Consider the following 12,844-nt stretch of genomic DNA (forward strand, 5'->3'; position numbering starts at 1 on the left):
AACAACAGTTTCTTCAAACAAAAGTTAAACATATATTTTTCGACCCAATATAAGTCTTCTTTGAAGACAACTTATTTAGGGAATGAAACATCAAAACAGTATTGTGCATACATTTGTTGTAATTGTGAAGAATCTATTATTGTAACTATCATATCATGGCTGATTTTTTGCTGTACACATAATAATGCCCCTGTATTAGATACTAGGTTATTAATGTATAAATTCATTACCAAATGTGGCATAAAGGTAGCATTAATGATTTGTTGAATGGTTACATACATGTACCAGTATTACCATGCAACAACACGGGGCAATTGTATATATGTCTTGAGAGATTACACAATGTATGCTTGGCACACTAAACTGTCATGGTTTTGCTTTTACTGGCATGCCCTTTTATTTACCTGGTTTGCAATGAATAAATTGCTGCCTCCCCGAGAGAATTTTTTTGATCAAGTGGTCCATCAACACAGGGGGTCCTATCAGCATTACTGGCCTGGGTTTTAAATCTGAAATTGAGAAAAATACTTTATACATTTAAGACATTTTTATTTGCAAAACGTAAAATGATTATTCCAAAAAATGAAATTCAGACACTGCTGTAGAAAATATCTACAAAGAATTTTCTGTACAACCCTGTAAAATTTTTTAAGAACACTAATTAGAATTAATTTAACAAAGACCAGCAGAATGCTGTTCTCTACTCACATTTGACTGGCTGAACTTCTGAGTATGGATTCCATGTGTGGAAATCACAGGTAAACTTGTCTGAAAGATAATTATGGACAGCTTTGATCTTGAAAATATAATCCTTTCAAAAACATTTGTTTGGCATTTATATTGCTTTTACACACTCTCTCTTTCTGAAGAGAGAGGGAAAAAGTAATTCCACTGTCAATCTTTTATTTCATTTTACTTAAAATTAGGAATAGAGAAAGGAAACCTGTTAAGGTTTGGCCCGTCTTAGCTGTTATGCACATCGGTGGAGATAGCGTTTTACTTTTTTGACTAGAGCACGCGCTTATAGTTAGTTATGTTCTGATCATTAAAAGTCACTAATTCCCGCAATGAGGTAAGACTTTATGAATCATTTAGTAATTTAAACAGTTAATAAGAACTTTATAAGTTGTAATTGTAACATAATTTAAGGATAATTTCTTAATTTGATGTATTTTGTTCATTTCAGTTTCTACGTGACAATTTCAATGACAAGCAAATAAAATAGATGTGAAAAAGACTAAAGAAGTTTGCTTATTCGTAACAGTAGAAACTCAGCGACGATTTAGTGAAAGATAATAGAAACTGAGCGACGATTTAGTGAAAGACGATCAGCATAGTATTTAGAAAAGATGGCAACACAAGCGGAAATGTTACTGCTGCAAGCAGAACTGAAAAGGGTAGAGTCGGATATAGACCAAACCATGTGTGAGTTGGAAAAGCATTTTAATTTCACAAAGTCAAATATAAAAAAGACATCTACTCCCAAAAATGCACTAACATCTTGTGCCCCACTCACTTTGTGTGAGCAAACTACGATAGCAAAGGAACTCAGTAAACCAAGAATTCAGATTCAAGTATTTGAAGGTGACCCGATCAAATATGTGCTGTTTAAGAGACAGTTCAAAAGTAGAATCATAGAAACATGCGACTCTGACGATGAAAAACTGAACTATCTACTGCAATACACCAGAGGTGAGCCTCATGAAATTACGCTAGGATTCGCTCACTTAGATGCATCCATTGGTTTCAAGGCCACATGGAAGGAATTTGAGAGAAGGTATGGGGACCAAGAACAGATTGCGACATCGTATATAAACCGTGCCTTACAGTGGCCAGTGATAAAGCATGATGATTATGTCGCATTAGACAAATACGGCATATTTTTAAGGGAATGTGAATATGCAGTAAAAGAAATAGATGCCATTCCAGTCCTCGAGTATCCCGATAACCTTAAGAGGCTAATGACGAAGCTGCCGCTCAAATTGCATGATAAATGGAGAAGCATAGTATATGAAAGGAAGGAAAGGGGACAGAAGATAACCTTTCAGGTTTTCGTCGATTTTGTGCAGAAAGAAGCACGAAAATTGGCTGACCCCATTTTTGGAAAGGTTCCACCGCCACCAGAGAGACCTATACCAGCACCAAGGAGAAGAGTTCCAGCACAAACAGTACTGTCTAGTGCCTCTGCATCCAGCAACGAAAGACACGTTCACAAGTGTATATTATGCAAGGAACAACATAAACTTCACCAATGCCCAGAAATGCAAGAAAAGACAATGGATGAAAGAATCGGCATTATAAAGAATAATGGGTTATGTTTTGGGTGCCTTGCATATGGTCACAGAAAACATGAATGCAGAAGTAAAATGAAATGCCAAAAATGTAACTCTTATCATCCAACAATTCTACATGATGACAATTACACTAGTAAAGTAGTGGGAGCAGCTGTATGCCATACCACCCACAGTTCTGAGAATGTGCATTCCATGATAGTGCCAGTTGTAGTACACCACGAGGGTAATCCAGACATTTATTCAGTGGTATATGCAGTGCTAGACGAGCAGTCAGATGCCTGCTTTGTAAAGTCCTCGACCCTCAGTGAACTCGAATGTAAAGGGAAGCATGTAGACATCAGACTTTCAACCATACTTGGAGAAAAAACCGTCCCGAGCAGGAAAGTTAGAGGACTTGTTGTGAGAGGTCTGAACCAAGAGACATTGATTGAGCTCCCAGATACATACTCCAGAGACTCCATTCCAGTTAAGCGATCACAGATACCCAGACCAGAAACTGCTAAGAAATGGCCACACTTGCACTCAATTGCTGATAAGATTACTCCTTATCGCCCAGACATAGAGGTAGGACTGCTGTTGGGAGTAAACTGTATGAAAGCCATTAGAGGTCTGGAGTACATACATGGTAGAGGAGAGGAGCCATATGCATACAGATGTAACCTAGGTTGGGGTATAGTAGGGCCAGTGGACAAATCAAGACCCATAGATGAGAACAAGAGCTTTGGAACACATGCCTTTGCCTTTAGAACACAAGTGACAGAGATCAGCCCCGCTGAGGTTTGCAGTCTCTTTGACCAAGGTTTCGACCAACAGAAAGATGAGAAGTTAAGCCTTCAAGACCAGAAGTTCATGAAGATTATGGAGGAAGGCATACATTTCAACGAGGGATTTTACGAGATGCCACTACCATTTAAAGATGGACATCCAGCATTGCCAAACAACAAACCAGCAGCTGAGATCAGGCTAGAGCAGCTAAGGAAAAAGCTAATCCACAACCCGAAGTATTATGAGCACTATAACAGTTTTATGCAGGACCTCATAGATAAATGCTATGCAGAAGAATCACCTCATGAAGATGGAGGTTGGTACTTACCACATCATGGTGTATATCACCCCAAGAAACGTGAGAAATTACGAGTGGTGTTTGATGCCAGTGCAAAACGTGAAAATGTTGCGCTAAACGACTGCCTGTTGAAAGGACCTGATCAGAATAACTCGCTCATAGGTGTTTTATTGAGGTTTAGAGAGCAGCCAGTAGCAATCATGGGTGACATGGAGAACATGTTTCACAGGTTTAAAGTGAAAGAAGAGGATAGAAAGTTTTTACAGTTCCTATGGTGGAAAGACGGTGACCTCAGTAGTAATCCCATCACACACAGAATGACGTCTCATATATTTGGAGCGATAAGTTCACCAGCATGCGCATTGTATGGACTGAGGAAATTAGCAGAGGACTACCAAGATGAGTATTCACCAGACGTCATTGCCTTTCTTAAGAATGACTTCTATGTAGACGATGGACTCAAGAGCATCGAGTCAAGTGAAGAAGCTATACGTCTTGTTAGAGAAACAAGAGAGCTGCTGAACAAAGGTAACCTAAGACTTCACAAGCTAGTATCAAACAACCGTGAAGTGATGAATACAATCCCAATGTCAGAGAGAGCCAAAGAAATGAGAAACATTGACCTTAACAGAGACACAATGCCAATATGCCCAGCTTTAGGAGTACAGTGGTGTGTAGAAGCGGACAGTTTTCAGTTTAAGGTCCAGATCAATGATAAGCCATTAACAAGAAGGGGAATTCTCTCCACTGTAAGTTCCATATTTGACCCTTTAGGCCTTGTCTCACCATTCATCCTTGCCGGTAAGAAAATTCTCCAAGAGCTATGCAGAGACGGTGCAGAGTGGGATGATCAAGTGCCAGAGAGTATTAGATACAGATGGGAAAGATGGCGCTCAGATTTGCTGAACTTAACCAAGTTGAATATACCACGGTGCTATAAGCCAAATGATTTTGGTGAAGTGACTACTGCAGAACTTCATCACTTCTCAGATGCCAGTGTAGAAGGCCTAGGTCAGTGTAGTTACTTGAGACTTAAAAGCAACACAGGAAGAATAGCAACCACATTAGTTATGGGCAAGTCCAAGGTAGCTCCCTCTAAACCAGTGACAGTCCCACGCTTAGAGTTGTCAGCAGCAGTGATGTCTATAAAGGTGGGGACCTTTCTTGCCAAGGAGTTAGAGTATGAGGACATCACCCATGTGTATTGGACTGACAGCAAAGTTGTTCTAGGGTATGTCAATAATGATGCTAAGAGATTTCATGTCTTTGTAGCAAATAGAATACAACAAATTAGAGAAGTCAGTCAGCCATCCCAATGGAGGCATGTTAAGTCCAGTGACAACCCAGCTGATATAGCCTCCAGGGGAACAGGTGTGACAGAGCTACTACAGAATGAACAGTGGTGGAGTGGGCCAGACTTTCTGCGCATTGATGAACCACTATCTACCACTGATACCCAATTCAGACTAGCACCAGATGACCCAGAAGTACGCAAATCTGAAGTCAATGTATTTGCTACTAAAGTAGAAACCAACCACGATCACTTGTCTGATGTATTGAAAAGGTTTTCTTCCTGGAACAGAGCAACACGAGTTGTTACGTGGTGTTTACGATTCATACAGAAGCTGAAACAAGCTAAGAACAGGAAATCTACACAGCAGAACACAGTTGAGACCAGCAATGAACCGTTGAATGTTCAAGAAATACAAGTGGCAGAAAAGATCATTCTCAAGTCAACACAGACTGCTACATTTGAGAAGGAAATTGCAATACTGAAAGCAATTAACAGAGAAGATAACAGTGAACACACAGAGAGAAAACAGGCAAGATATCGCAACAAACAAATCAAGAAAACCAGTTCACTATACCGCCTAGACCCATTTTTATGTGAAGACGGACTACTCAGAGTAGGTGGTCGTATAAAGAGGGCAAATCTACCCAGAGAGCTTACACACCCAGTGATTCTGCCTAAGCATCATCACGTTACAAATCTCATAATTGACCACTATCATACACGATGCGGACATTCAGGAAGTGGCATTACTCTTAATGAAGTCCGAGCTAGTGGTTATTGGATAATTTCTGGCCGTGCCAAGATTGGATCATATATATGGAAATGTGTGACCTGTCGTAAGCTACGAGCAAACCCACAGAGTCAGAAAATGTCAGATCTTCCAGCTGACAGACTGGAACCAGCACCTCCATTCACCTACAGTGCAGTAGATTTCTTTGGACCATTCTATGTGAAGGAAGGAAGAAAGCAGTTGAAGAGATATGGTGCTATGTTTACATGTTTAGCATCACGTGCTATTCATATAGAAGTTGCGTATTCACTCAGCACAGATTCTTTCATTAACTGCTACAGACGCTTTGTATGCAGGCGTGGACCAGTACGTCTACTCAGAGCAGACCGTGGAACCAATTTCATTGGAGTTAAGGAGAGCAAGAAACTGCCTTTATGGATATGGATCAGGACAAGATCAGGAGAGAACTTCTGAAAGACCATTGTGACTGGATTCAGTTTGAAATGAATGTTCCTCATGCTTCACATATGGGAGGCGTGTGGGAAAGGATGATCAGATCAGCCAGAAATGCTTTATCAGGACTTCTCACAGCTCACAGTGACCGTTTAGATGATGATTCCTTGTCCACATTGTTAACTGAGGCAGAAGCCATAGTTAACAGTAGACCTCTGACTTACATTGATACACAGTCACCAGATTCTCCAATGCCTTTGTCTCCAAATCAGCTCCTGACCCTGAAAACTAAGGTCGTGATGCCGCCACCTGGGAATTTCATAAGGAAAGACACATACCTTCATCGAAGATGGCGACATGTTCAATATCTAGCCAATGAATTTTGGAACAGGTGGAGAAAGGAATTTCTTCCTACATTACAAGAGAGAAAAAAGTGGATCAAACAACATAGAGATGTACAAGTTGGAGATATTGTTCTCATGATAGATGACAGTGCACCAAGAAATCAGTGGCCACTTGGTCGCATAACAGAAACCTTTCAAAGTGCAGATGGATATGTGCGTAAGGTCAAGTTGAAAGTTAGGGACTCTACATATGAGAGACCAGTGCACAAGTTAATTCTTTTGTTGACCGGAGAAGACCCCGTCGAGGAGCCAAAATAATTATTAACTGTGACCATAATGTCAGTTTGTTATGATTCTATGCTACAATTTGTGTAGATTTAATGAACACTTGTTTCTAAAGACAGTTACGTTGGACTATTTGTGTTTATGAGATTGCAAGGTATTTTATGTTTAAATACGGTAATTAACAGTAAGTTTTGATGTTCCTTAAAGGTGTTTAAGGTACGGTAATTCTTAATTTCCGAGCAAATATTTTTTTTATACGTAATGATAAGGTAAACAGTGTATATTGTGTAAATTGCTTTCACAATTTAGGGGAGCCATGTTAAGGTTTGGCCCGTCTTAGCTGTTATGCACATCGGTGGAGATAGCGTTTTACTTTTTTGACTAGAGCACGCGCTTATAGTTAGTTATGTTCTGATCATTAAAAGTCACTAATTCCCGCAATGAGGTAAGACTTTATGAATCATTTAGTAATTTAAACAGTTAATAAGAACTTTATAAGTTGTAATTGTAACATAATTTAAGGATAATTTCTTAATTTGATGTATTTTGTTCATTTCAGTTTCTACGTGACAATTTCAATGACAAGCAAATAAAATAGATGTGAAAAAGACTAAAGAAGTTTGCTTATTCGTAACAAAACCCTTCTCACTTCTAAAACCTTCTATGAAATTTTATTTTTTTAACATTTCCCTGCAAAAACCAGCCCCTTTCATACTGTACCTTACTTCCACACAAAAATAGGAAGATAAAACTTTAAAATTAAAAAAAGAAGAAACATCCAGGCTTGAATACCTGTAAGTAATGTTACACTAGCACATGGATAATATCTATTCATTTATTTATACTTGTATATACTAGTAATAAAAAGTGATATAAGCATGTAGGCTTCAGCCTGATGTGTTATTTATAAAGCAGTAATTACTTTCTCTTGGATATCCTGTCAATCTCTTAGCCACCCTGATCCCTGCATTGAAAGGAGTCATGAAACACCTGGGGGGCAGCTGGTGTGTCTGAGAATCCTGGTCGCGCTTAGAACGCCGCATGTCCGGGTAGTTATGGAGTGATGGTGGACACTGCATTTTCTCCGACTCTTCTACAGCTCTGGAAACAGTGTTTAATGAGAGATAAAGTGACTGTGATATTACAACTTTTTGTTAGGTAAGACACTGTATTAAATTTGAACTTGCAACAATCTATTATAGAATTTTGGCTAGTATGCTTTACTAGGGTGGTGCTAGCAATGTTTTTCGTTTAGCCAAATTTATACTTTTTCATCACTTTTTTCTCCAAATGGTTTAAATTTGACTAAAATTAGTCAAATCAACCCTATTTTGCTAGCCAATTTAAGTCAGTTTTAACTTTTGACTAAATTGGCGGGAGTGTTAGCGCTACCCCAGCTTTATACCTAGGCAGTAGTTTTGTGCTCTTTTCACAAAGTGTGATATGGTTATAAATCTATTTCAAACTCTTACATCCCTCCTAACACATTACCTCAATGAGGGCAGAAGTGGGAGAGGGGGGGTTGTTCCCTTTCAATAAGCGCAATGTGCAATGTTGCTCAAGGTTCTTTAAAGTTATATATTTGAATATCTGATATATGTTATGTATGTCACCTGTTTTTTCAATTCTTTGCAATAAATATTTAGTGTTTATATCACAGCATCGCTTTCCTTAAATAAGTAAACAAATTTCTGTGACTGTTCATGTTGACTGACAGAACCATACACTACCTTTTTATATCTGGGATGACAAGAGTTTTAACATGGCAGCCATTGTGTGGCTGTATGACGGTGGCTCTCCAATCTCGCCCCTCCCCGAGCCATGTGTTATTGACATGGAGAACATCACCAAGGTGACACGAGAGGCTTGGGAAACATAAATTTGTCCTGCAGGAGAAGCGAGAGAATATGAATATATTACTCACTATCATAGCACAAAGTTTTTGGTGCTAAAATGGCAAAAAATGTCTAAATCTTGGAGATAAAACTTCAAAAAGAAAAAATGTTATTTTTTTTTAAGTTTAAAAATAATGAGGCTCATGACAGAAAATTAAACTGCTGGCAAATAGTAACAATTATTTACATCTGAAAACTGCCAAAGAGTGTAAATATTTCAATACTGCCAATATATAGTTAGTTCTTAGTTACTATATTTCAAGAAAGAGAATTGTTCCCCTAAAATAAGCATCTTAAAATTTCATATATATAACAGCACAGAAATAAAAGATTATAAAGACGTCAAATTAAAACATTGACTGCCAAATTTTGTGCTTTTGAGAAAAGCAGAGCAGATGCAGTATGAAGCAGACTAGATGTAAATAACAGAATAGCTCTATAGTTTGCAACTTTCCTATGTGATGTTATTGCATAGAAACAGGTTACTGTGTTAAAATGGCAAGATAAATTCTTTCAACCAAGTCAAAAAATATTCATTCAAGCAGCAGAGTATAAAAAAATACACAAAATTGTAATCTTTTTTGTTTAAATCTAATAGATTTTGCTAGCAATAACTGGCTAAAAATGCTAGCACATACTAAATAAGCAGTGGAAATCATGCATAAAATGAAATCTTAAGATCAAATAATTGCTGCCTCTGGTGCTGATAGAAAGAAGACTGTTCTTCAATATATATATATATATATATATATATATATATATATATATATATATATATATATATATATATATATATATATATCAGATGTTTTATAATTTGTTCAGTGTACTGAAAAGACTGATTAAAAATAAAGATTTTATGAATGGCCACATAAAAAATATATGTATAGCCAGTTCAATTTTTACAGTAAACTAACCTACAAAGTACTAGGTAAATATCTACATTGCAGAGACTAATTCAAAGCAGAAATACTGAAACTTCAGTATTTAATAATTTACCTAATGAAAAAAGCATCTCCATTTTTACCTCTTGACAAAAGTTCTTGCAAAACTTGAAAACCTAAACAAAACAAGGACAATATGCATGCAACATAAAAAACAAAGAATATGAAATCAAAGAAATTTCTTAAATTAAAAAAAAACCTTGATATTTAAGCGTGCAGTAAAAATGAAGAAGAGATGAAACTGACCTACTGCGTTTCCCTGCACGGTGATTTGAACCTCTCCCTGTAGTTGCTGCAGAGTTTGTTTAGCTTGTGTCAACGTCTGCTCCCCCATCTCACAGTGCTGACTGCACCCACTGGAGTCATTCCAACTCACCTGGAGGTACAACAAACTTGCAGGAATCTTAGCTTAAACACTGTCCAACATGTTACGTGTTAGGAAGGTAATAATTATGATAAGGCCTGAAGCTAGTTATTTCAAAGTGCGTTCTTTATCTTTAAAACAAGGCAGCAAAGCTGTCAAATGTACAGACAAAGAACAGAAAATAAAGATGCAAATAAGTGAAAAATTAAATTTTCACAAAAAACTGTTAAATTGCCAGAAAAATTTACCAAACAGACTGCGTTGCCTATTGAAGCTGTATTTTAGTCCAATGTTTCTTTCCTATAAGTTTGAGAACAGTAAGTGACATGATTTTCCTTAAATGTTGTTATTATTATTATTAATAAAATATTAGTAACATGGACATTCAGAAAATGTGACAAGCAAAAGTCTTCAAGATCATGGAACTTTAAAGTCACACCTTGAAAATGCCAATATGTGAAAAATTAAATTTTCACAAAAAACTGTTTAACTGCCAAAAAAAAAAAAAAAAAAAAAAAAAAAAAAAAAAACCAAACAGACTGCATTGCCTACTGAAGCTGTATTTTAGTCCCATGTTTCTTTCCTGTAAGTTTGAGAACAGAAAGTGACATGATTTTCCTTAAATGGTCATCATGGAAGCAGTGCCCAAAATAGGGGTTTCTTCAAATTTTAATGTAACATTACATAATGTTTAACAGCATAATGACCATCAATTTTTAATAATAGAATATTAGTAACATGGACATTCAGAAAACGTGACAAGCAAAGGTCTTCAGGATCATAGAACTTCAAAGTCACACCTTGAAAATGCCAATATGTGAAAAATTAAATTTTCACAAAAAACTGTTTAACTGCCAGAAAAAATTACCAAACAGACTGCATTGCCTACTGAAGCTGTATTTTAGTCCCATGTTTCTTTCCTGTAAGTTTGAGAACAGTAAGTGACATGATTTTCCTTAAATGGTCATCATGGGAGCAGTGCCCAAAATAGGGGTTTCTTCAAATTTTGATGCAATATTACATAATGTTTAACAGCTGAATGACCATCAATTTTTAATTATAAAATATTTGTATCACAGATATTCAGAAAATGTGACTAGCAAAGGTCTTCAGGCCCATGGAACTTCAAAGTCACGCCTTGATAATGCCAAAATGTAAACAAGACAGCACTGTTCTGAAATGGGTTTATTTCCATTTTTAACACTTTTTTAACATAAAACAAAATAAACATTTTACTGCCATTTTTATATGACCAACTAAAAAAATTGATGAGATGGGAAAAGTATCAATAGAACAGTGTTAAATGTCCAATTTCCTCCATTCTGAGATTCTGAACATAGTGGATGATTGAATCTGACAAACTGCAATGATATGAGTTTATTTCCATTTTTGACACTTTATTACACAATACATGATAACAAGTTTACCATGTTTTTTACATAATCAACTAACAATGTTGTAAAGATGCAGGAAATATCAAACAAACACTTTTAGGCATCTTATTAGTTAAATAATGAGACTGTTAACATGCTTAAGAATTGAATCTGAGGAAATGTGAAAAAAAAAAATTAACTTCTAAAATAATGGCCCGATTATGCTGATTTTCGAACTCAACCTGCGTTTTAGTAAGATTGACCACTCCTGTGAGTATAATTACAATTGGCCAATCCGTTTTTCTTATATTGTGTTATCAGTGTTGCATTTATATTGAAAATAGTGAAAAAACAGCATAAATTCCCTCAAAATAGCCCAATCATGCTGATTTTCGAACTTGACCTGCGTATTATGAATATTCATCAGTTCTGTAAGTTTCAAGTCAAAAGGTAAAATGGTTTTCCACTTATCGTGTTATCGGTGCTGCTAATATATGCTGAAAAAAGTGAAAAAACAGCATAAATTACCTAAAAGTGACCCGATCATGCCGATTTTCGAACTTGACCTGCGTATTATGAATATTCATCAGTTCTGTAAGTTTCAAGTCAAAAGGTAAAATGGTTTTCCACTTATCGTGTTATCGGTGCTGCATATATGCTGAAAAAAGTGAAAAAACAGCATAAATTACCTAAAAGTGACCCGATCATGCTGATTTTCGAACTTGACCTGCGTATTATGAATATTCATCAGTTCTGTAAGTTTCAAGTCAAAAGGTAAAATGGTTTTCCACTTATCGTGTTATCGGTGCTGCATATATGCTGAAAAAAGTGAAAAAACTGCATAAATTCCCTTAAAGTGACCCGATCATGCTGATTTTCGAACTTGACCTGCGTATTATGAATATTCATCAGTTCTGCAAGTTTCAAGTCAAAAGGTAAAATGGTTTTCCACTTATCGTGTTATCGGTAAAAGTGCACGACGGCGACGACGGCGACGACGGCGACGACAGACGCAGATGATGGCTATATGTACAGACACATCTGTGTCTGTACATAAAAAGTAGACCTTTAACAAACTTACAGCTTAATTAAATTAAACACTGTCCTACATGTTACATGTTAGGAGATTTCTGCTTATGAACAGGGCAGAATCAGTTATTTCAAAGTGGGTCCTTTTTCTTTAAAAAAAACCTTTTTGGCTGTTAAGTTGACTTATTTTCAGAATTGCAAAGAACCCAGATCAAAACAAAACAATATTTAGTGGTAATATTGGAAAGAAAGGCACAATGACCTAGAAAAAAATGCATTTTATAAGATTGTAATATAAATATCTTTATCATAATTGTAGTTTTAGTTTAATATTCATTTTATACCATAAATGCAGCCTATCACAGGTGTCTACACAGACACAGAGCTGAAGACAGTTGTCTACTCACAGCCAGCAGCTGCTTGTCTTTCAAATCCTGCAGTGTCTGTTTGGTGACGTGGGTGATGAAGATTCCAGTGTAGTTGCCACCATTGATTTCGCACTCTGTCTGCAGCTGCTCCGCGGACATGGTCTCAGTTGATGACGGGAACGATGGAATGCTGGGAAAAAATTTTTAAAAATAATGTTATTGGCAAATGTTCAGTGTAATATATATTAACTTCTATTCTGATAATTAAAAGATTAAATAAAAAAAAGAAAGAAAGCTTAATGAACAAGGTAAGCAGGCCCGTAGCCAGGGGGGAGTTCGGGGGGTTCGAAAGAACCGCCCCTTTTGCTGGGAAAAGGTCCACTCTGGGTAAAATTTGATCTATGTACA

The 12,844-nt window shown here is 36.7% G+C and overlaps 2 protein-coding genes across 4 annotated transcripts in view; one reads left to right on the forward strand and one right to left on the reverse strand.

Moving 5' to 3' along the window:
* LOC106159725 (caspase recruitment domain-containing protein 11-like) overlaps positions 1-12,844 on the reverse strand; it is a 29,159-nt gene that overhangs the window by 2,909 nt on the left and 13,406 nt on the right. For all 3 annotated transcript variants that reach the window (XM_087005508.1, XM_087005506.1, XM_087005507.1), the window contains exons 17-23: positions 12,476-12,626; positions 9,549-9,678; positions 9,358-9,418; positions 8,194-8,349; positions 7,386-7,564; positions 709-768; positions 405-509 (exon numbers count right to left, since the gene is read on the reverse strand). In XM_087005508.1, coding sequence (XP_086861634.1) covers positions 405-509; positions 709-768; positions 7,386-7,564; positions 8,194-8,349; positions 9,358-9,418; positions 9,549-9,678; positions 12,476-12,626 — 842 coding nt within the window. The remainder of the gene's footprint in view (positions 1-404; positions 510-708; positions 769-7,385; positions 7,565-8,193; positions 8,350-9,357; positions 9,419-9,548; positions 9,679-12,475; positions 12,627-12,844) is intronic.
* Positions 958-5,855, forward strand: LOC147763788 (uncharacterized). Its single transcript, XM_087007007.1, has 2 exons — positions 958-1,072; positions 1,187-5,855. Exon 2 carries the CDS (start codon positions 1,350-1,352, stop codon positions 5,853-5,855), a length of 4,506 nt encoding a protein of 1,501 aa, XP_086863133.1. The 5' UTR covers positions 958-1,072; positions 1,187-1,349.

The sequence above is a fragment of the Lingula anatina genome, chromosome 2 (assembly GCF_051362555.1).
Source record: "Lingula anatina isolate TDL-2025a chromosome 2, LinAna3.0, whole genome shotgun sequence".
Taxonomy (NCBI): domain Eukaryota; kingdom Metazoa; phylum Brachiopoda; class Lingulata; order Lingulida; family Lingulidae; genus Lingula; species Lingula anatina.